The sequence below is a fragment of the Macaca mulatta genome, chromosome 19 (assembly GCF_049350105.2).
Source record: "Macaca mulatta isolate MMU2019108-1 chromosome 19, T2T-MMU8v2.0, whole genome shotgun sequence".
NCBI lineage: Eukaryota > Metazoa > Chordata > Mammalia > Primates > Cercopithecidae > Macaca > Macaca mulatta.
In genome coordinates this window covers 17,802,364-17,822,902 of record NC_133424.1, presented here as the reverse complement: position 1 = coordinate 17,822,902, position 20,539 = coordinate 17,802,364, and the positions used below count along the sequence as shown (strand labels likewise).

Here is a 20,539-nt window from a genome sequence, read left to right as displayed (position 1 = left end):
GTGACGTGCACCAGGCCGGGAAGGAGAATCGAGGTTCGGCTCGGGCGGGGACGAGAAGCAGCGCTCGGGCGAGCGAGGACGGCGGCCGGCGCGGGCGGGCGCGGCCTTTGTCTCCTCCTCCCGCGCGCTCGGCGGCGGCACCGGCCCCATGAGCCCGCGGCCCCCCGGCGCCCGGGCCTTCCGTAGCCCCTGACCTGACCTGTCCTCGCCATGGCCGAGGCCGCCTCCGGCGCCGGGGGCACGTCCCTGGAGGGCGAGCGTGGCAAGAGGCCCCCGCCGGAGGGCGAGCCTGCAGCCCCGGCGTCCGGAGTTCTGGGTATGTGTGCGGCGGCTGGACCAGACTGGGTTGCAGGTGCCTGGGGAGCCCGCGTCAACTGCACGGGGAGGAGGATCGGGGTCAAACGTAACCTGGTGTGGTGTCTGGACTAGGGGCCGGCTCCTCCCGGCACTGCGGTTGCGGCCCGGCGGGCGGGGCTGGGACGGTGCTTTGGGCTGGGGTCTCAGCGCGGAGACCAGGACACGCCCCTCCGAGAGCCCCAGGCTTGGGCTGAGCCCTGCTACGCCCGGTCTGCGGGATCGCGGCGGGCCAGGGATGCGCTTGAGAGAGCCTCTCCGCGAAGAATACAGAATCATACGGTCCTGGGTTCAAATCCCAGCTCGACTGTGTGACCTTGGGCGCGTGACTTAAACGCTCTGGGCCTCAGTTTCCTCACCTGTGAAATGGGGGTAAGAACCGCACCCAGTTCCTGGGGCTGCTGCAAGGACGGCGCTGTCATAATGTGGTGAAGCGCTCAAGGCTGCTAGTGAGCGCCCCATCGATTGTGGTTTTGGAGGCGGAGCTGGGCCTCAAGAATGAGTAAGATTTGTAAGGGAGGATCTGGGGGGATGGGCATTTCTGGAGGAAGGCTGGCTGGTGCAAGGACGTGGAGGGAGGAAAATAAGCCAAGCCCAGAGCTCCTGGGGCCTTGAATGCCAGGTGGAGTGGTGAGGAGCCCTGGCGGGGGCCGGAGGGGCCAAGACTGGAGGCTGGGTTCGGAACCTAGAGTGGCCTGACCTGGGCCTGCTACGCTGCCCCCCAGATAAGCTTTTCGGGAAGCGGCTCCTGCAAGCGGGTCGCTACCTTGTATCCCACAAGGCGTGGATGAAGACAGTGCCTACAGAGAACTGCGACGTGCTGATGACCTTCCCAGGTACCCATGCCTGCCCGCCCGCCCAGTGCCCAGATGCGGCTCTCCTGAGCTCGGCTTCCCAGAGCGGGAATATGTAGGAGGCCTTGGGCCCCCTCGTGGCAAGAGCCATCGGTCCCTGTGCCCCTTGGCAGACACGACCGATGACCACACGCTGCTATGGCTGCTGAACCACATCCGCGTGGGCATCCCCGAGCTCATCGTGCAAGTCCGCCACCACCGCCACACGCGTGCCTACGCCTTCTTTGTCACCGCCACGTATGAGAGGCGAGTCCCCTGTCCCTGGCCTCTCGCTGAGCCTGCCACCTGGCTCCCCGCTCTACCAAGTGCCAACCATGCTATCCAGCTGCCCTGCGTTTGTCCCAAAGGCTTCCAGGTGCACCATCCTCAGCTCCAGGATGGTGGGCCTGGGCCTCCCTATGAGCCTACCTCCTCCGCCTTGTTCACAGCCTACTCCGAGGGGCCGACGAGCTGGGTCTGCGCAAGGCAGTGAAGGCCGAGTTTGGCGGGGGCACCCGCGGCTTCTCCTGCGAGGAGGACTTTATCTATGAGAATGTGGAGAGCGAGCTGCGCTTCTTCACTTCCCAGGTGAGGCCGGCTCTGGGCCCCCGCATGCATCCTGTGCCTATGAGTTCCCTGAGCTCACGCCCTCTTCCTCGCAGGAACGCCAGAGCATCATCCGCTTCTGGCTGCAGAATTTGCGTGCCAAGCAGGGAGAGGCGCTCCACAACGTGCGCTTCCTGGAGGACCAGCCAATCAGTGAGCAGGGCGGGGCCAACACCAATCACAGGCAGAGAGTTGGGTGGAGCTCTTCAAAGACAGCTTATCGGAGCAGGAGGGCGGGGCCTAGTCCAACCAGTCACGGGTTGGCAAAGAATGATGTACCCAATAAGTTGAAGGGGCGTGGCCTTAGCAAAAGGGTGGCGCTTATCTCCTGAGTTGGGTGGAGCTCTGAGAGGACAGCTTATCATGGCAGGAGGGCGGGGCTTATGTCCAACCAGTTAGGGGTTGGCAAAGAGTTGGGAAACCAAGGAGCTGAGGGGGCGTGGCTTTAGTCAAAGAATGGGACTTATTTCTGGGACTGGGGTCCAGGAGAGGCCCTTTCTGGGTCTGGGATAAAGTGGAGGCAGGGACCATGGACAGCACTCCACCTACAGAGTGGTATGACTCTGGGCGTTGGACTCCCCTCCAGGAAACTAGCCACCCAAGTTCACCTTCCAACAGCAACTTTTTACCATTCCTCAGACGTTCGGGTTCACAAACAGCTTTATTTAAAACATGGGAACAGGCGCAGTGGCTCCCAGTACTTTGGGAGGTCGAGGCGGTAGCCTCACTTGAGCCCAGGAGTTCGAGTTAGCAGTGAGCCATGGTAGCGCCACTGCACTCTGCCCAGCCTGGGTGACAGAGCGAGACCCTGTTTCAAAATAAGCAAATAAATACATAAATAAAGAAAAAGATAAGACCGAGCGCGGTGGCTGACGCCTGTAATCCCAGCACGTTGGGAGGCTGAGGCGGGCGTATCACGAGGTCAGGAAATCCAGACCATGCTGGCCAATATGGTGAAACCCCCGTCTGTATTAAAAATACAAAAATTAGCCGAGGTTTGTGGTGTGCTCCTGTAGCCCCAGCTACTCGGGAGACTGACGCAGGAGAATCGCTTAAACCTGGGAGGCAGAGGTTGCAGTGAGCCGAGATGGCACCACTGCACTCCAGCCTGGTGACACAGCGAGACCGGTCTCAAAAAAAAAAAAGCCGGGTGCGGTGGCTCACACCTGTAATCCCAGCACTTTGAGAGGCCGAGGCGGGTGGATCACTTGAGGTCAGGAATTTGAGACCAGCCTGACCAACGTGGTGAAACCCCGTCTCTACTAAAATACAAAAATTAGCCGGGCGTGGTAGTGGGTGTCTGTAATCCCAGCTACTCGGGAGGCTGAGGCACGAGTATCACTTGAATGCGGGAGGCAGAGGTTGCAGTGAGCGGAGATCGCGCCACTGCACTCCAGCCTCGGTGACAGAGCGCGACTCTGTCTCAAAACAAAACAAAACAAAACAAAACAAAACAAAAAACGTGGTTCCTCACTCTCCGGGTTCCTTTGCATCCTCCCTGCCTGCCCCTACACCTACAATTTCTGAAGGAGAATCAGATCTTCTATCCATCTAGAACTCTTCCCCTGGAAAGAGCTCTAGAGGTTTAAGAGCAGGCAAAAAAACTGTGACTTGGGTTTCAGACAAAAGGGGGCTAGCCAGGCTAGGCACAGGTAGAGGTGCAGGGATCACCTGTGCTCCTCCTTCCACAGTCCCCGAGCTGGCAGCACGTGGGATCATCCAGCAAGTGTTCCCTGTCCATGAGCAGCGTATTCTGAACCGCCTTATGAAGTCATGGGTGCAGGCCGTGTGTGAAAACCAGCCTCTAGGTGCTGCCTGGGCTGGGGGGTGGGAGGGGAGTCCCAGCAGACAGACAGGGGGTGACTGAGACCCACTTGTCCCCTGGCAGATGACATCTGTGATTACTTTGGTGTGAAAATTGCCATGTACTTCGCCTGGCTGGGCTTCTACACGTCGGCTATGGTATACCCAGCCGTCTTCGGGTCTGTCCTGTATACATTCACAGAGACTGATCAGGTACTGGGTAGGGACCCGGCAAGGTCTGGGGGATTCAGAGGCGCCCTCCTTTCTGGACTGGCACAAACAATGACTCAACTCTTCTCTGCCACTCACAGACAAGCCGGGATGTTTCCTGCGTAGTCTTTGCCCTCTTCAACGTGATCTGGTCGACGCTGTTCCTAGAGGAATGGAAGCGGAGAGGGGCTGAGCTGGCATACAAGTGGGGGACGCTGGACTCACCTGGGGAAGCTGTGGAGGAGCCACGCCCCCAGTTCAGGGTCAGTTGGGGGCTGAGTCCAGGGTCTTGGAGACAGGGCAAAGGTAAATGGTGGGGGGCACTGCAGGAGCAAAGGCAGAGAGCTGTGAATAGCGTTTTTCCATCAAACAGCAAATGCCAAACCCAGGTGGGCTCTGTGTGCTCCCCAGGGGGAGGGGTGGAAGTTGGATTTGAGGGACTGGGAACAGTGCCCTAGGTGGGTGACTGAGAGGGTCACCTCCACATGATGGAGGGAAATTGAGTTCCAAGGATAGGGAGGGGTGCGTGAGGCAGAGGTGGCCCCTCTAATCTCATGCTGGGCCCGGCCCTTGCCCACCATCAGGGCGTGCGACGCATCAGCCCCATCACGCGGGCCGAGGAGTTCTACTACCCGCCCTGGAAGCGGCTGCTCTTCCAGCTGCTTGTGAGCCTCCCCCTGTGCCTGGCGTGCCTCGTCTGTGTCTTCTTGCTCATGCTTGGCTGCTTCCAGCTGCAGGTGACCCTCCCCCCTACCCCCACCGACCCTATCCTTGGTGCCCAGCTCCACCTTGGGCTGAGCCCTGCAGCCAGGATGAGCCCAGAATCCCCTTCTCCCGCAGGAGCTGGTGCTGAGCGTGAAGGGGTTGCCCCGTCTCGCCCGATTCCTGCCTAAGGTCATGCTGGCCCTAATTGTTAGTGTGAGTGCCGAGGGCTACAAGAAGCTAGCCATCTGGCTCAATGACATGGGTACGCCCTGCCAGGGGGTCTCGGGGAGGAAGGTCTCCACTGCCCCTTGGGATCCTTGCCACCCTTGGGGGTACTGCGGCTGCCCGCTCACTCTTCCCCTCGGCCCCTAGAAAATTACCGGCTGGAGAGCGCCTATGAGAAGCACCTCATCATCAAAGTTGTCCTGGTGAGTCACCATCATCGGGCAGGGGGACAGCAGGGAAGCTGTGGGGTCTGTATGCGGGCGCAAGGAAGGCTCCAAGGAGTGGGGTGGGGGTGCAGGGTGACCACAGCCTGCCTCCTTCTTGCAGTTCCAGTTTGTCAACTCATACCTGAGCCTCTTCTACATCGGTTTCTACCTCAAGGACATGGAGCGCTTGAAAGAGGTGAGACCCCCACCCCAGCGGCAGTCCCCCCTGCCCCCATGGCGGCCAGCGAGGGGCCAGACCTGGCACAAGGGGTCCAAGGGCTCTCCAGCCCCTCCCTCCCCTCCTCCATCCTTCTCTCCTGTCTGTGCGTCCGTTGTCCGTCGTCTGTGCGTCCTCTCTCTGCCTGTCGTCCCCCCATCTGTCCGTCCATCTGTCCGTCGGTCCCTTCACAGCTCCTGCTCGTCCTGTCCCTGTCCCAGAGCCTCGAGCGGCAGCTGCGGGCGGTGCTGGTCCCGCTCGCGGCCCTGCGGTTCCGCCTGCTCCTCCTCTCCCTCCGGGGCCTCCTGCTCGCGGCCCGGGCCAAAGTACGGGCAGGTGGCGAGCCCGTGGGGCCTCGCCGGGGTGGGCAGCGTGGCTGTGCTGGGGGCCTGGCGCGCCGAGCTGAGGGCGCATGCGCGGAGGGAATCTGGGGTGGCGGGGAGGCCAGCAAGCAGGTGCAGGCGGCTGGGGACGCACACGGCCCGGTGCACCGGTCGAGCCTGCGGTGGGGTGGAGACGCGCTGGGCCTGCCCGGGAGGTCGGTGAGGAGCGCTGCGCCTGCCAAGCTGTAGTTTGTGGCTGAGCGCTGGGGGCCTCGCGTCCAGGCGCGTCCAAAGCAACGGAGTTAGGAACCGGATTCGGCGTGTGTCTGGGCACGGTGCTCCGGCGGGGCGCCCAGGGAGGGTGAGTCCCCCGATCCCGGCGCCCCGCTTGCCCCCCACGCGCCTCTCTCCTTCCCCTTCCTGCCCCCAGATGCTGGCCACGCTGCTGATCACCCGCCAGTTCCTCCAGAACGTGCGCGAGGTCCTGCAGCCGCACCTGTACCGGCGCCTGGGCCGCGGCGAGCTCGGCCTGCGGGCCGTCTGGGAACTGGCCCGAGCCCTGCTTGGCCTCCTGAGCCTCCGGCGCCCTGCGCCCCGCCGCCTAGAACCCCAGGCAGATGAGGGCGGGGGCGGCGGCAGCGGGGGCGGGGGTCGCAGGTGCCTCAGCGGGGGCTGCGGGGCGCCAGAGGAGGAGGAGGAGGCGGCGCCGCCGGTGGAGCGGCGGCGGGCGGGGGAAGGTGGGGAGGAGGGGGACGGGCCTCCAGGGAGCAAGGAGGAGGACGAGGAGGACGACGACGAGGAGGAGGACGAGGAGGAAGAGGAGGACGAGGAGGAGGGCGAGGAAGGGGGCCTCCTGGACTGCGGGCTCCGGCTGAAGAAGGTCAGCTTCGCTGAGCGCGGCGCGGGGCGGCGGCGGCCCGGCCCAAGCCCGGAGGCCCTCCTGGAGGAGGGGAGCCCCACCATGGTGGAGAAGGGGCTAGAGCCGGGAGTGTTCACTCTGGCTGAGGAGGACGACGAGGCGGAGGGGGCTCCCGGCAGCCCTGAACGGGAGCCCCCGGCCATCCTGCTCCGCCGGGCCGGGGGCGAGGGCCGAGACCAGGGGCCCGACGGGGGCCCGGACCCGGAGCCCGGCTCCAACAGCGATTCGACCCGTAGGCAGAGACGGCAGAACCGGTCGTCTTGGATTGACCCGCCCGAGGAAGAACACTCGCCCCAGCTCACCCAGGCGGAGCTGGAGAGCTGTATGAAGAAGTACGAGGTGAGGAGGGGGCGGGGCCTCGCAGGGGGCAGGACACACCGTCCGAGGGTGAAGGCAGTTGGGGTGGGAGGGAGTGGTGATAACAGGGCCCTTGATGCTGAGATGCTACAGGAGAGGAAGGCCTAGCCAGATAGAGGAAGCCTCTGGACTGGCCGAGGATGGGGACAGGCCCTGGGTCCATGTGGGCTAATCTGAGGGAGGCGGGCTCAATGGGAGGAAGATTGTCTGAGGGAAGAGGCTTCCAGGTCTGAGGCCCGCCCACTCTCAGGACACGTTCCAGGACTACCAGGAGATGTTCGTGCAGTTCGGCTACGTAGTGCTCTTCTCATCCGCCTTCCCCCTGGCGGCGCTGTGCGCCCTGGTCAACAACCTCATTGAGATCCGCAGCGACGCCTTCAAGCTGTGCACCGGGCTGCAGCGGCCCTTCGGCCAGCGCGTGGAGAGCATCGGCCAGTGGCAGGTGGGGGGAAGCCAAGAGCTCCGAGCTGAGGCCCAGATGGAGCCCAGGTGCAGCTGGGAGGAGCCTGGGGTCTGGGGAGGCCGACTGGACCCCGCCTGAGCCCTCCTGCCACCCTGCAGAAGGTGATGGAGGCCATGGGTGTCCTAGCGATTGTGGTCAACTGCTACTTGATCGGCCAGTGCGGGCAGCTGCAGCGCCTCTTCCCGTGGCTGAGCCCGGAGGCAGCCATCGTGTCCGTGGTGGTGCTCGAGGTGGGGCCGGCGACAGGGGCAGGGGCAGCTGGGAGGTGGGAGGGCGGCCCCAGCGTCTGCAGCCTGCAGCCTCCTCTCTACCACCCCTGCAGCACTTCGCTCTGCTCCTCAAGTACCTCATCCACGTGGCCATCCCTGATATCCCGGGCTGGGTGGCCGAGGAAATGGCCAAGCTGGAGTACCAGCGCCGCGAGGCCTTTAAGGTAGGGGGGCCAGGCTGGGCTCGGTTTTCTCACTTGTGGGGCTACTGGTGGATCTCTGATCTTGGTGACCAATTCCTTAGCGTGAGAGCAAATGCAGAGACTGCACAGAGCTGGGTGTAATAATTAGTGCTCCCTGGCTGGGTGCAGTGGCTCACTCCTATAATCCCAGTGCTTTGAGAGACCAAGGTGGGAGGATTGCTTGAGCCCAGGAGTTTGAGGCGCAGGGAGCCATGATAGTGCCACTGTACTCCAGCCTAGGTAATGGAGCACGACCCTGTCTCTAAAAAGAGTAATAATAAGCAATAATAACTAGTGCTCACAACGGCTCCAGTCACTTCTGGAATCCTGGTGGCATCCAGCACCAGGCTGGCCCTTCAGAACCTTCAGTCATCCACCAGCTTGCCCCATTGCACCCTGTTAGGGGACCAGGGACACAGCGGAGGCTTCCTAGAAGCCCAGCTTCTTCGGCATTCCTCAGAAAGCTATAGCATGGGCCAAGGAGCTCCCCAGTGCCTGCACAGGGAACATTCCTCGAGGATGACAATGTCCTGTGTCTGCACTGTCCCTGCAGCCTTTAGCTACAGGTGATGAGTGAGCACACTGAAGTGGGACTGCTGCGACCAAGAAACTGAATTTTTATTTTATTGAACATGAATGCCTTTAAGTTTACATTGACAGAGCCTCGCGTGGCTACCTGGGTATAGTCTGCTGCAGCCACGGTCTTTTTTTTTTGTTTTTTTGAGACAGAATCTCTTTCACTCTGTCATCCAGGCTGGAGTATAGTGGCACAATCTCGGCTCACCACAACCTCCACCTCCCAGGTTCAAGCAATTCTCATGCAATTCTCGTGCCTCCCAAATAGCTGGGATTACAGACACGCGCCACCACGCCCAGCTAATTTTTGTATTTTTAATAGAGATGGGGTTTCACCATGTTGGTCAGGCTGGTCTCCAATTCCTGACCTCACGCAATCTGCCCACCTCCCAAAGTGCTGGGATTATAGGCGTGAGCCACTGCGCCCAGCCTGCAGCCACGGTTCTGTCTCTTGCCTGTTCTCTGGGAAGCAGGGGATCAGTTGAGGCTCAAGATTGGTTTCCACTTTACCAATTCCTAAGACACTGTCTGGCACACAGCCGGGGACAGAGTTGATGGCCAGTGAATGTTTGTTTTCTTTTCAATTCCCAGAAAGTACCGGCATGGGTCCAGGGAGTCATTCAGTTGCACCCAATAAGCCTCGGAATCTCCAGTTCCCCAGAGAATCTCAGTGTGGGCCCGGAGATGCAGTTGGCACCCAATAAGCTTTGTTTTTTTTTCTTTTTTTGAGACAGAGTCTCACTTTGTCCCCAGGCTGGAGTGCAATGGCATGATCTCAGTTCACTGCAACCTCTGTCTCCTGGGTTCAAGCGATTCCCCTGCCTCAGCCTCATAAATAGCTGGGATTACAGGCATGCACAACCACGCTGTTAATTTTTATATTTTTGGTAGAGACGGGGTTTTGCCATGTTGGCCAGGCTGGTCTCGAACTCCTGGCCTCAAGTGATCTGCCCACCTCGGCCTCCCAAAGTGCTGGGATTACAGGCGTGAGCCACTGCGCCTGGCCCCAATAAGCATTTAAGCCTCCCTGACTTCCACAGAGAGGCCCATCATGTACCTGGGAATGCAATTGGCACCCAATAAATGATTGGATCTCTCCCACTTCTGCAGGAAGCCCCCATTGTGGGTGCAGGGATACAGTTGGAAACTAATAAGCATTTAAGTCTCCCCGACTTTTGCAGAGAGCCCTGGCATGCACCAGCCTTGGCTGGCACCTGCTAACACCCTTTCTTCTTAGTCGTGTAATGGCTTGGCTCTACCTGCAGAGACACGAGCGCCAGGCCCAGCATCGCTACCAGCAGCAGCAGCGCAGGCGACGGGAGGAGGAGGAGCGACAGCGCCATGCAGAGCACCATGCCCGGCGGGATCATGATTCTGGTGGTCGGGAGGAGGCGAGGGCTGAGGGCTCTGGGCTGGACCCCGCCACCTCCTCCGAGAAGGCCTCTGCCAAGGCCAAGGGCAGCACTGCGGGTGGCCATGGGCCTGAGCGGCCCAAGCGCCCAGGGTCCCTGCTGGCACCCAACAACGTCATGAAGTTGAAGCAGATCATCCCACTGCAGGGCAAATTCCTCTCATCGGGGGCCACATCCTCACTGGCCACTGCAGGGGCCGGAGCCACCGCCCGGCCTCCCCCTGCCCAGTCACCCACGGGCAGCGACACCCGCCTGCCCGCCTTTCTCAGCTTCAAGTTCCTCAAGTCACCCGAGACCCGGCGGGACTCTGAGCGCAGCCACTCGCCGCCCAAAGCCTTCCACGCCGGCAAGCTCTTCCCCTTTGGTGGCACCCGGGCTGAGCCTGGGTCCAACGGGGCGGGCGGGCAGGCCCGACCAGATGGGACCCCCAGCAGTGGCGGCAGCCGGGTTCAGAGGAGTGGGCCGGTGGACGAGGCCATGGCTGAGGAGCTGGAAGCCTCCCGGCCCGAAGAGGAAGGCTCAGGTCACAAGCTTTAACTCGGGGGTGGGGACGCCGGGCTGGCTTTGGGGGTAGGGTAGGGTGGCCAGGCCTGGGGAGACGGGCTGAAGGGGACAGAGGAGGCCCGGTCTTGGGTCCTGGCAGGGACCTGGGTCAGTGGTACATGCAGCCTCTCAGTTAAAGCCTGCTTCGTATCTCCAGGGCCTTTGTTAGCCTAGAGCCCCGTGCCTGACCCTCCCCAGGGAGGGATGCCAAAGCCGACTGCACCCAGGGACCCCCCACCATGCTCCCCTGCCAGGAGCGATGAGGGAGGCCCACTTCCCATCCAGCCCACCCTTCTGCTCCAGCTCACTCTGGGGGGGACTTGACCCCCCAGGCCTCTATGCAAATCCACACCCTGCAGCCCAGCTGTTCAGGAAGCACTTCCTCGGAGGTGGGGCTGGGGCTGGCTGCCCACCCAGGGAGCTCCCACATGTGCTGAGCAGAGGTGCAGGCCTCACCCCTACCCTCCCACCCCCGCCACCTCCCCTGCCCCAATCCCAGCCTGGGCTCTAGCAACCCCCTCCCCAGGGAGCCCAACAAGTGGCAGCTGCAGCACAAGGGCCATAGGTCAGAAGCCAGAGGGACTTCCTCAAACTGTCCTCCCCTTGTGACCTGGAGGGGCCGTGCCCAGAGGCAGGGTATGCATCGGAAGCCGCCCAGGGGGCCGCCCCACCTCAGTCTCTGATCAGAAGCAATAAGGCCTTTATGTGCCTGGAAGCCCGGGAGGGAGTGTGGGCAGGGTTGCCAGCCCGGCGGGGTCCGGCGGGGGCGGCATCCCCCCGGAACGGCCCCTCTCACCTCCGCAGGGACAGCGCTGGCCCCCGTGGGCGCCCCTGCCCTCCGCACCCGCCGCAGCCGGAGCCCCGCACCGCCGCCGCCAATGCCGCTGCCCCGGCCCCCGACACCGCCCGCTGGCTGCTGGCAGTGGGACGGGCCCTGGGGCTGCGGGGGTGAGGGTGCCGTCCCCCGCCAGGCCCTGGCTGCTGCCGAGTGCCCGCCCTGTGCCATGGCCGGGCCCCCACCCGCCCCCCAGCCTCTGCCAGGGGATGCCAGCTTTTACAGCCTCCCGCCACCACCGCTGCCGCCCACCTCGGAGCCCCTCGAGACCCCGGCGCCCTCCCCTAGCCCCAGCCCCAGCCCCCAGGCCGTGTGCTGGCCCAGCGGCTGGCATTAGCTCTGCCCGCCCTGCCTTCTCTTCTCATATGCAATATCAGTCATTCACAGGGGCGGCCGGTCCCCAAAATACAAGACGCCTTCAGCCCCCAACGGACCCCAGTATTGGCCGGCGCCCCCCATCTGCCGTTTTCCTTTCCAAATGAAAGGAAACCCATAAAACCAACAGAAAACACACACACACACACACACACAATAGGCGATTATTTATTTGTTTTTAATTTATTTTGTCATATTTTTGTAAAACGGCAGAAATGCAATAAAAACTCTATTTCAACAGTGCCCGAGGTCAGAGCAGTGGAAAAGGGAGTGGGGGTGGGGGAGTCTGGGTGGCTGGGGCCTGGATTGGGCACCCCCTCCCCCCATCCTGGTACAGGCTGGCTTGACCCTTGGGGGCCTCCTCCCAAAAACTGGGTCTCGGCCACAGATGGAAAACTCCGCCTCTGAGACGGCCCAGATTTGGAGGCCAACTTCAGCCCTGGCTTCAGCCACTAGACAAAGGAAGGAATCTCTAAGTGCTGAAAAGAGGCGGCAATGTGTGCACAGGCCCCAGTCCTGAGTAAGACTCCTTCTCAATGAGGACAGAGTGGTTTGCAAGACACGCCCCCTTCTGGCACACCCACCTCCTGGAACATTGTCTGGGGAGCCAGAGACAGTGGGAAGAGCTTGTGGCATGAACATCGGAAGGCACCTGGCACCTGAGCCTCCTGCAGTCCCCGAGTTGCGATGCTGAGAGAATGGCACATTTGGGTATCCCCAGGACACGGGTGGCATTGGGATGCAGCAGGGATGTCCCACTGTGGGACGGACATCAGACCCAAGTCACTGGGACTCTGTCGTATGACTCAGGAACAGGAATGTGGCCTCTCAGACCCTCAGGTTTGTCAGGAAGAAGAGGACAAATGTGTACACATCCAAAGGCTTAAGGCTCAGAGACCAACGTGGCCATGCAGGAGGGCTGGGTCAGAGGGCCTGGCTGGGGCCAGTGTGAGCAAAGGGCCCTTCAGGAGGCTATGGAGAAGTCAGAGTTCACTGGAGGCAGGAGAACAGCCTGTGCAAAGGCAGAGAAAGTGGAAGGCAGTCTGGGGGAACAGTGCGGTACGGGGCACCCCAAAGGCAGGAGGGGAAAGCAGAGGCTGGCTCAGGGGCCCGGCGTCCTCCCACAGGCAGTGGGAGTCACACAGGGTGTGTGTGCCAGGTGGGGCATGTCCTGACAGACCCAGGAGTTCTAGGGGGAGGCCACAGGGAGGCGAGCTGGGACACAGCCCTGAGACCCCATCAGAGGGAGCTGAGGCAGGCGAGGGGAAGGAGGTGCCTGCCCAGCAGCCCTGCAGACCCATGGGCAGACAGCACAGGCAAGAGAGCCCCCAGCCACTCAAAGCAGAAACTGGGGGCCGGAGAGGTCTAGACAGGCCTAGGGGAAGGGCGGGGGTGCCCCCTGCTCCCACTCTGGCCCCTGGCTTTGGCAGCTGAAGTCCCACCATCTCAGTCATTCACAGACGGACACCGCAGGCCTGCCCAGGTCACACCAACCCTGGGGACTGGGACTCCCCAGCTGGGCTGGGAGCCTCCAGGGCATTCAGCCCAACCCGGCACTACTGACCCGGCACTACTGACCGTGGTCAACTGTGTATTTCCTGACCACCTGCCCTGTGACCACATGGACCCTACAGCACCATCCCTGTGGTGCAGACACTTCCGAGAGCTGGGAGACACAGCTGGGTGGCCGTACTGTGCCTGGGCCGGGTCAGCCACTCCTTGTGTAGGATGGGAGCCCACCCTGACACTGTCCGTCCTTGGGAGAGATGGGCTGCCCAGGCCCGAGGGTCTATCTGGGGCAGGCGGACCCTCCATAGCCCAGAGTCTCTGCTAGCTCTGTGGCCCAACCCCACACCATCCCAACGCCCTCAGACTCAGCTTTCAAAACCAAGACCTCTGCCAGGCACGGTGGCTCACGTCTGTAACCTCTTGAGCCCAGGAGTTTGAGACCAGCCTGGGCAACATGGCGAAACCCTGTCTCTATGAAAAATTTTTTAAAAATTAGCCAGGCAGTGGGGCACGGTCCCAGCACTTTGGGAGGCCGAGGCAGGCGAAGCACCTGAGGTCAGGAGTTCGAGACCAGCCTGGCCAACATGGTGAAACGCCATCTCTACTAAAAATAGAAAATTTAGCTGGGTGTAGTGGTGCACGTGTGTAATCCCAGCTACTCGGGAGGCTGAGGTAGGAGAATCGCTTGAACCTGGGAGGCGGAGGTTGTAGTGAGCTGAGATCTCGCCACTGCACTCTAGCCTGGGAGACACAGCGAGACTCCACCTTAAAAAAAAAAAAAATTAGCCAGGCATGGTGGTGTGTGCCTGTGGTCCCAGCTACTTGGAAGGCTGAGGTGGGAGGAATGCTTGAGGTTGAGGATGCAGTGAGCTGTGATTACACCACTGCACTCCAGCCTGGGCAACAGTGCGAGACCCCAACTCAAAAAAACAAACAAAACAAAACTAAGACACCCCCCCCACCGCCAGTGGGGGTGATAAGGGAAGAAGCGGTGTTCCCCCAGCCCCAGGCTTAATGGTCAGGGCCACAAACCTTCTGCCAAGAGCCTGAACACCCCCTACATACCCAAGTTCAGCCCCAAACCCAGCCTAGCTGGCAGAGGAGGGGTCCCCATGAGCTGCCATGGCACATGCCAATTGCCAGGTGCCGACTTTCTGCACAGCTCCTCTATGACCCAGCAAGGGTGAGGCCACTACCTGGGACAGCAAGACCGGCCAGATGCCATCTGTGCTGTCACCATGCCTCACGGGAGTGGCAGAGGCCAGAGACCCCAGGCCCCCAGGTGAGGCTGGCCGTCTCTGCGGTGGCTGACAGGTGCACTGCCCTGCTCGGCGGTATCCCAGGCAGGGGGCTGACCCTGCTCCATCCTTGGCACCATGGACCGTCTCTCAGGAATGACCTGTCCTTGGGGTCACCTTGACAGGAGAGGCAGAGGGGATGGTCCAGGCAGGTCTTGGCCTTGAACATGGTGGCCTCAGCAAGCCCACGAGAGAATCCAGCCGGTCCCGGAGCCCCCGGCGTGGGGGCCCTTCTCACTCCTCTTGGTGACAACAGGGATGACTCCCAGGGGTTCCGTCCTCTGCAGCCAAGGTGTGTGGAGCAAAGACGCGAGGTCGAGTAGGAAAGACCCTTTTATTGGGGTGGACACGGAGCGCGCACTAGTCCATGATAAAAATAAAATGACTCAAGAGAAAGATCCCAAGGGCCGACTTCTCCCCGACGTGCGCACACGCTGAGTGAGGTCTGGGCATGGGAGAGTTCCAGGCAGAGCGTGGGACAAGACCGAGTCTCAAGGGCCTGGACCGGTGTCGGGGGGAGAAGGCCACTCGGCTGTCCTGGTGGGTGGGCTGCCCCAGGCCCGCCCTTGTTGCCCAGCCACAGTGAAGCCCCCACTAGAGACCCTCACAGACACGCTCTGGTTCTCTGGAGAACTGGGGGCAGGAGTCGGGGAACTGGCCCGGTGGAAGGCGGGGGTCGGGGGACAATGTTGTGTTTTTTTAAAAAGCATCTACCAACATCACACTACTGGGTCTGATGTCCCCTTTAACCAACGCTTGATACAGGTTACAGCATAAATAAAAACTCAAGGAAAATAAATACATCGGCTCCTATGAGGTTGGAAGTGGTGTGGACGCAGGGTGTGGATGGGCCGGCAGGGAAGCGGGCGGGCGGGGTGCTTACACATGGCGGGCAGGCGGGTGGGCGACCGAGGAGCAGACCTGGCAGGAGGCGCCTGTGGGGTTGAGAGTCTTAAGTGTCCTCGTGCATGTCTGGGCTGTCGGTTCGCGCCACCTTGCGGGGAGGTGCGGAGCTCTCGCCTTCCAGCTCCACTTGCTCCTGGTCTCTCTTCTTGGCAGCGTTCTGGGGGACAGGGGAAAGAGAGGGGCTGTGAGTCATTTTTTTCGGACAGGCTCTCGCTGGAGTGCAGTGGTATGATCATTGCTCACTGTAGCCTCAACCTTCTGGGCTCAAGCAATCCTCCCAGCTCAGCCTCTGGGAGTAGCTAGGACTACAGGCACACAGCACCACGCTTAATATTTTTACTTTTGGTAGACATGGGGGTCTCACTATGTTGCCCAGCCGGAGACTGTGAGTCTTCACATGGGTGAAGCTCCCAGAGTCCTAATGCCAGCCCAGGCCCCTGCAACAGCATCACAGAGGTAAGCCTGGAGTACGGTGGGGGGTCTTGGGGTCCCTGGCTGGGCAGTCCCTCCTACCACCAGGACCTGCCCTGCTAAGCCCTGCCCAGCTAAGCCCTGCCCAGAGCACTTCCTGGACCTACGGCCGGTGATAGACAGGTGTTTCCTGGGCACCTGGAGGAGTCACCCCCAGCATGTGCAATGACACACAGGGCTGGTTTCTCAAGCACTCAGAGGAACGATCCACCCAGCCTGGGAATAAAGGCCTTTGGAAGCCACTGGGGATGCTGCACATCAACGCAAGAGAGAAGCACATGTCTCCTTCCCCACTGTGGAAACCAAGGCCTGGAAGCAGGAGAAGGGGTGGGGTGGGCCCAGCAGCTTGGATTTTCGGCAACAGTCACTTTGCCACAGAGTCCCCCCACCTTCCAACTTTGCCCAGGGTAGGTAGCCACCCACTGTTCAATGTTAAGTAAAAAAAGCAAACTTGGCCGGGCGCGGTGGCTCACGCCTGTAATCTCAGCACTTTGGGAGGTTAAGGCAGGCGGATCACCTGAGGTCAGGAGTTCGACACCAGCCTGACCCACATGGAGAAACCCTGTCTCTACTAAAAATACAAAATAAGCCAGGCATGGTGGTGCATGCCTGTAATCCCAGCTACTTGGGAGGCTGAGGCAGGAGAATCGCTTGAACCCGGGAGGTGGAGGTTGCGGTGAGTCGAGATCGCGCCATTGCACTCCAGCCTGGGCAACAAGAGCAAAACTCTGTCTCAAAAAAAAAAAAAAAAAAAAAAAAAAGCAAACTTGCCGGGCGTGGTGGCTCAGGCCTGTAATCCCAGCTACTCTGGAGGCTGAGGCAGGAGAACTGCTTGAACCTGGGAGGCGGAGGTTGCAGTGAGCTAAGATTGCAGCACTGCACTCCAGCCTGGACAACACAGAGCCTCCGTCTCCAAAAAGAAAAAAAAAAAAAGAAAAAATAAGAGGGCCGGGTGCAGTGGCTCACACCTGTAATCCCAGCACTTTGGGAGGCTGAGGCAGGTAGATCACTTGACGTCAGGAGTTCAAGACTGAAAATACAAAATCCACTAAATCTACTAAAAATACAAAAATTAGGCCAGGCATGGTGGCTCACGCCTGTAATCCCAGCCTACTTTGGGAAGCCAAGGCGGGCGGATCACCTGAAGTCAGGAGTTCAAGACCAGCCTGACCAACATGGAGAAACCTCGTCTCTATTAAAAATACAAAATTAGTCAGGCATGGTGGTGCATGCTTGTAATCCCAGCTACTCGGGAGGCTGAGGCAGAATCGCTTGAACCCAGGAGGTGGAGATTACAGTGAACCAAGATCGCACCATTGCACACCAGCCTGGGCAACAAGAGCAAAACTCCCTCTCAAAAAAAAAATAATGATAAAATTAATTAGCCGGGCATGGTGGTGTATGCCTGTAATCCCAGCTACTCGGGAGTCTGAGGCAGGAGAATTGCTTGAACCCAGGAGGTGGAGCCTGGGAGGAGAAGGTTGCACTGAGCCGAGAACATGCCACTGTACTCCAGCCTGGGCGACAGAGCAAGACCTCATCTTAAAAACAAACAAAAACAAAAACAAAAGAAAAAGAAGAAAAAATGTCCCATGTGCAGAGGCAGCCACTGGGAAGGGAGCTGGGGCACCAGAAGCTGCGGGGAGATGACTCTTCACTGCAACTACACCCTCTCATTTTCACTTTTTAGAGACGGGGTCTGGCTTTGTTGCCCAGGCTGGAGTGCAAAGACACAATCATGGCTCACTGCAGTCTCAACCTCCTGGGCTCAAGCGATCCTCCCACCTCAGCCTCCTGAATAGCTGGGATAACAGGAACATGCCACAGCCAGCTAATTTTTTTTTTTTTTTTTTTTTTTTTTAGTGACGGGGTTTTGCTATGTTGCCTAGGCTGGTCTCAAACTCCTGGCCTCAAGCCATCTGCTCGCCTCAGCCTCTCAAGCAGTTCGGGGTGTGAATCACCACACCCAGCCATACCCTCTCATGTTGCCTAGATTTTTTTTTTTTTTTTTTTTTTTTGAGACCGCCCAGGCTGCAGTGCAGTGGCATGATCTCGGCTCACTGCAATCTCTGCCTCCCAGGTTCAAGCGATTCTTCTGCCTCGGCCTCCAGAGTAGCTGGGATTACAGGCATGCGCCACCATGCCTGGCTAATTTTTGTATTATTAGTAGAGACGGGGTTTGAGACTGGGTTTCACCATGTTGGCCAGGCTGGTCTCGAACTTCTGACTTCATGATCCACCTGCCTCGGCCTCCCAAAGCGCTGGAATTACAGGCATGAGCCACCATGCCCGGTCTAGATTTTTAATCATATGTACACACTTCACCATTCAGAAAAGATTCTTTTTTTTTTTTTTTTGAGATGGAGTCTGGTTCTGTCACCCACGCTGGAATGCAGGGGTCCAATCTCGGCTCACTGCAAGCTCCGCCTCCCAGGCGCAAGCCATTCTCCTGCCTCAGCTTCCCGAGTAGCTGGAACTACAGGCGCCCACCACCACGCCCGGCTAATCTTTTTCTGTATTTTTTAGTAGAGACAGGGTTTCACCGTGTTAGCCAGGATGGTCTCGATCTCCTGACCTCGTGATCTGCCCACTTTGGCCTCCCAAAGTGCTGGGATTACAGGCGTGAGCCACTGCGCCCAGCCTTTTTTTTTTTTTTTGAGACAGTCTTGCTCTGTCACCAGGCTGGAGTGCAGTGGCGTGATCTCAGCTCACTGCAACCTCTGCCTCCCTGGTTCAAGCGATTCTCCTGCCTCAGCCTCCCGAGTAGCTGGGATTATAGTCATGCTCCACCACGCCCAGCTAATTTTTGTATTTTTGGTAGAGACGGATTTCCCCATGTTAGCCAGGATGGTCTTGATCTCCTGATCTCGTGTTCCACCCGCCTCAGCCTTTCAAAGTGCTGGGATTACAGGTGTGAGTCACCATGCCCAGCCTCAGAAAAGATTATATCTAGTTCATACCAGTACAGTCTACCTAATGCCAGGGCCATGGAAAGCTTGGGCCTGGCCTCCAGCCTCCTGAGCACTAGTGTCCTGCGGCCTCTGCACAGCGGTTCCCTCCATTGGAACGACGCTCTTCCCACTCCTGGATCGCCCAGGGCACTCCTACCCAGCCCTCAAGACCCTACTCCAGTCACTAGAGTCCTTCCTGTGCTCAGAAGCCCCTGCCAGGCATCCCATCTCTGTACACCCACAGTCCCCGCACGGGAGCCCTGCGGGCCTCACCTTTTTGTCCCATTGCTGATGCAGGTAGCGCAGAAGGATGTTTGTCTTTTCTGTCACGATGACTAAGGAGGAAAGACAGAGAAAGTCGCAGACGTGTCCCCTCCCTGGGCTCCTCCCCTGACACTGCCCTGGGAGGTCTTTTGGGGGCTTGAACTCAGTATCCCAAACTCCGGAGATCTCCAAAAGTCCCGTGTTTTTGCTTCTGAGCACACACGCAGCCACTCCCAGCGGCCTGAGTCAGCTGCTTTCAGGGTCCCTGCTCCCTGCAAGGGATTCCATCCTTGGATGGGGAACTAAGCCCAGCCACTGAGACTCTCATGCCTGTTTCTCCCGGGCTGACTAGGAGCACACACCGCATATCTGTGCCCAGTGACCACACAGCCCCACCCCACAGGCTCCAGATGGATAAATGCTTTAAGAGCAGGGTCTCACTCTGTCACCCAGGCTGGAATAATCATAGCTCACTGCAGCCTGGAGCTTCTGGGCTCAAATGATTTTCCCACCTGGGACTATAGACACACGCCACAACGCCTGGCTAATATATATATGGTTTTTGGTGAAACAGGGTCTCACTATGTTGCTCAGGCTGGTCTCGAACTCCTGGCCTCAAGCAATCCTCCAGCCTCGGCCTCTCAAAGTGCTGGGATTACAGGCGGGAGCCACCCTACCCGGTGTGGAGTCTTTTTGAACAGTTAAACTAAGACAGCAGGACCAAGTCCTCCTGTGCTGTGGGTCCCTCCAGCTGGACCCCCCTTCCTGTCACTTTCACCCAGGCCTGGCTGGATCCCCAGCCCAGGCTCCTGTAGCCCTCTGCTGCCTCCCTGTCCAATAGAACTTGTCTTAGAACCAGAGTCCTCGCCTGCCCTCATCTGACAAGGAGGGGAAGGGGCCAGTGAGTGGCAGATGAGGGACAACTTGGGGGCCCCTTTGGGCTGGCTGTGGATCCCAGTGTGTCCCAATCAGGAGACGTCTGGGGAAAGGCAGGTTTCTGGCTGTCCCCAGGTGCTAGGAGTGGACAGGCATCCACGTGTGCATCCCCAGGCTGAAGCCCCCCTAGTCCCCCTCCTGCACCTCCCTGGAGGCCCTCCCTGACCTAACTGGATTCAGTAGCCAGCATGTGAACCCCAGCCAAGTCTATGGCCTGGGCCAGGGTTGAAGATAACCTCCTCGTGCCACGCTGCGGTCACCAAACCCCACCCCTCAGCAGCCAGAATGGGACAGACTGACAGCAGCCACTTACTCTGTTCAGATGGGTACTCTCGGGTGGGCAGGTAGACTGAGGGCCGTCGGTTCTGCAGGAGGGTTGGGAAGGGGTAGGTTAGGAGAGTGCAAGGGCCTGGGGTCTCCTCATCCCTCCACGCGGCACCCACCCTTCAGTGCAGATTGGAAGACACTCAAGAATGTGGATGGGGCTGGGCTTGAAGATCAGCCTCTGTTCCAGCCAAGACCCCAATCGGGGGACACAAGCTACCCCCAGGCCCCCTGGAAGTGCCCAGTCCCTCCCAGCCCCAGGAACACGCACTCACCGAGGCTTTGCACACGGAGTCCGCGTGAAATCGACTAAAATTGCTTTTGTTGTAGACAGGCAGTCCTTTCAAAAAATCTGCCTAAAAGACATGGAAGATGGTACATGAGATAATAGGCAACGGGCCGGCTCATCCCTGAAGCACCTGCACGGTGCATCCCTTCTTCCCCGCTGTTCTTTATAGTTCAAGTTT

General features: G+C 59.6%; 2 protein-coding genes across 8 annotated transcripts in view; one reads left to right on the top strand and one right to left on the bottom strand.

Annotated features, from left to right (window-relative positions):
• Positions 1–109: 109 nt before the first annotated feature.
• ANO8 (anoctamin 8) lies at positions 110–11,656 on the top strand. 6 transcript variants are annotated; one of them, XR_013409204.1, is made up of 19 exons: positions 110–316; positions 1,080–1,190; positions 1,322–1,454; positions 1,637–1,775; positions 1,850–1,946; positions 3,485–3,601; positions 3,682–3,809; positions 3,908–4,069; positions 4,391–4,543; positions 4,647–4,773; positions 4,884–4,939; positions 5,064–5,138; positions 5,354–5,485; positions 5,913–6,740; positions 7,009–7,200; positions 7,320–7,451; positions 7,544–7,654; positions 9,514–10,839; positions 11,008–11,656. XR_013409204.1 is itself a non-coding variant. In XM_028839125.2 (19 exons), exons 1-19 carry the CDS (start codon positions 211–213, stop codon positions 11,373–11,375), a joined length of 3,837 nt encoding a protein of 1,278 aa, XP_028694958.2. In that variant the 5' UTR covers positions 110–210; the 3' UTR covers positions 11,376–11,656. The 6 variants fall into 6 exon arrangements, 5 of the variants coding, with proteins under 5 accessions (XP_028694958.2, XP_077834379.1, XP_014978742.3 ...); XM_028839125.2 differs by having other exon boundaries at positions 9,514–10,183; XM_077978253.1 differs by lacking the exon at positions 1,322–1,454 and having other exon boundaries at positions 9,514–10,183.
• Positions 11,657–14,537: 2,881 nt separating this feature from the next.
• DDA1 (DET1 and DDB1 associated 1) overlaps positions 14,538–20,539 on the bottom strand; it is an 87,278-nt gene continuing 81,276 nt past the window's right edge. For both annotated transcript variants that reach the window (XM_077978312.1, XM_015123255.2), the window contains 4 exons: positions 20,348–20,428; positions 20,062–20,113; positions 18,822–18,883; positions 14,538–15,283 (listed from right to left, as the gene is read on the bottom strand). In XM_077978312.1, the coding sequence (XP_077834438.1) occupies positions 15,173–15,283; positions 18,822–18,883; positions 20,062–20,113; positions 20,348–20,428 (306 nt within the window). In that variant the 3' untranslated portion in view covers positions 14,538–15,172. The remainder of the gene's footprint in view (positions 15,284–18,821; positions 18,884–20,061; positions 20,114–20,347; positions 20,429–20,539) is intronic.

Excerpts from the sequence above, each read along its gene's own strand:
- ANO8 (XM_028839125.2), top strand. The coding sequence starts at position 211 with ATGGCCGAGGCCGCCTCCGGCGCCGGGGGCACGTCCCTGGAGGGCGAG. Across the intron at positions 317-1,079 it reads CCCGGCGTCCGGAGTTCTGG|ATAAGCTTTTCGGGAAGCGG; the intron begins GTATGTGTGCGG and ends GCTGCCCCCCAG. Across the intron at positions 4,940-5,063 it reads TCATCATCAAAGTTGTCCTG|TTCCAGTTTGTCAACTCATA; the intron begins GTGAGTCACCAT and ends TCCTTCTTGCAG.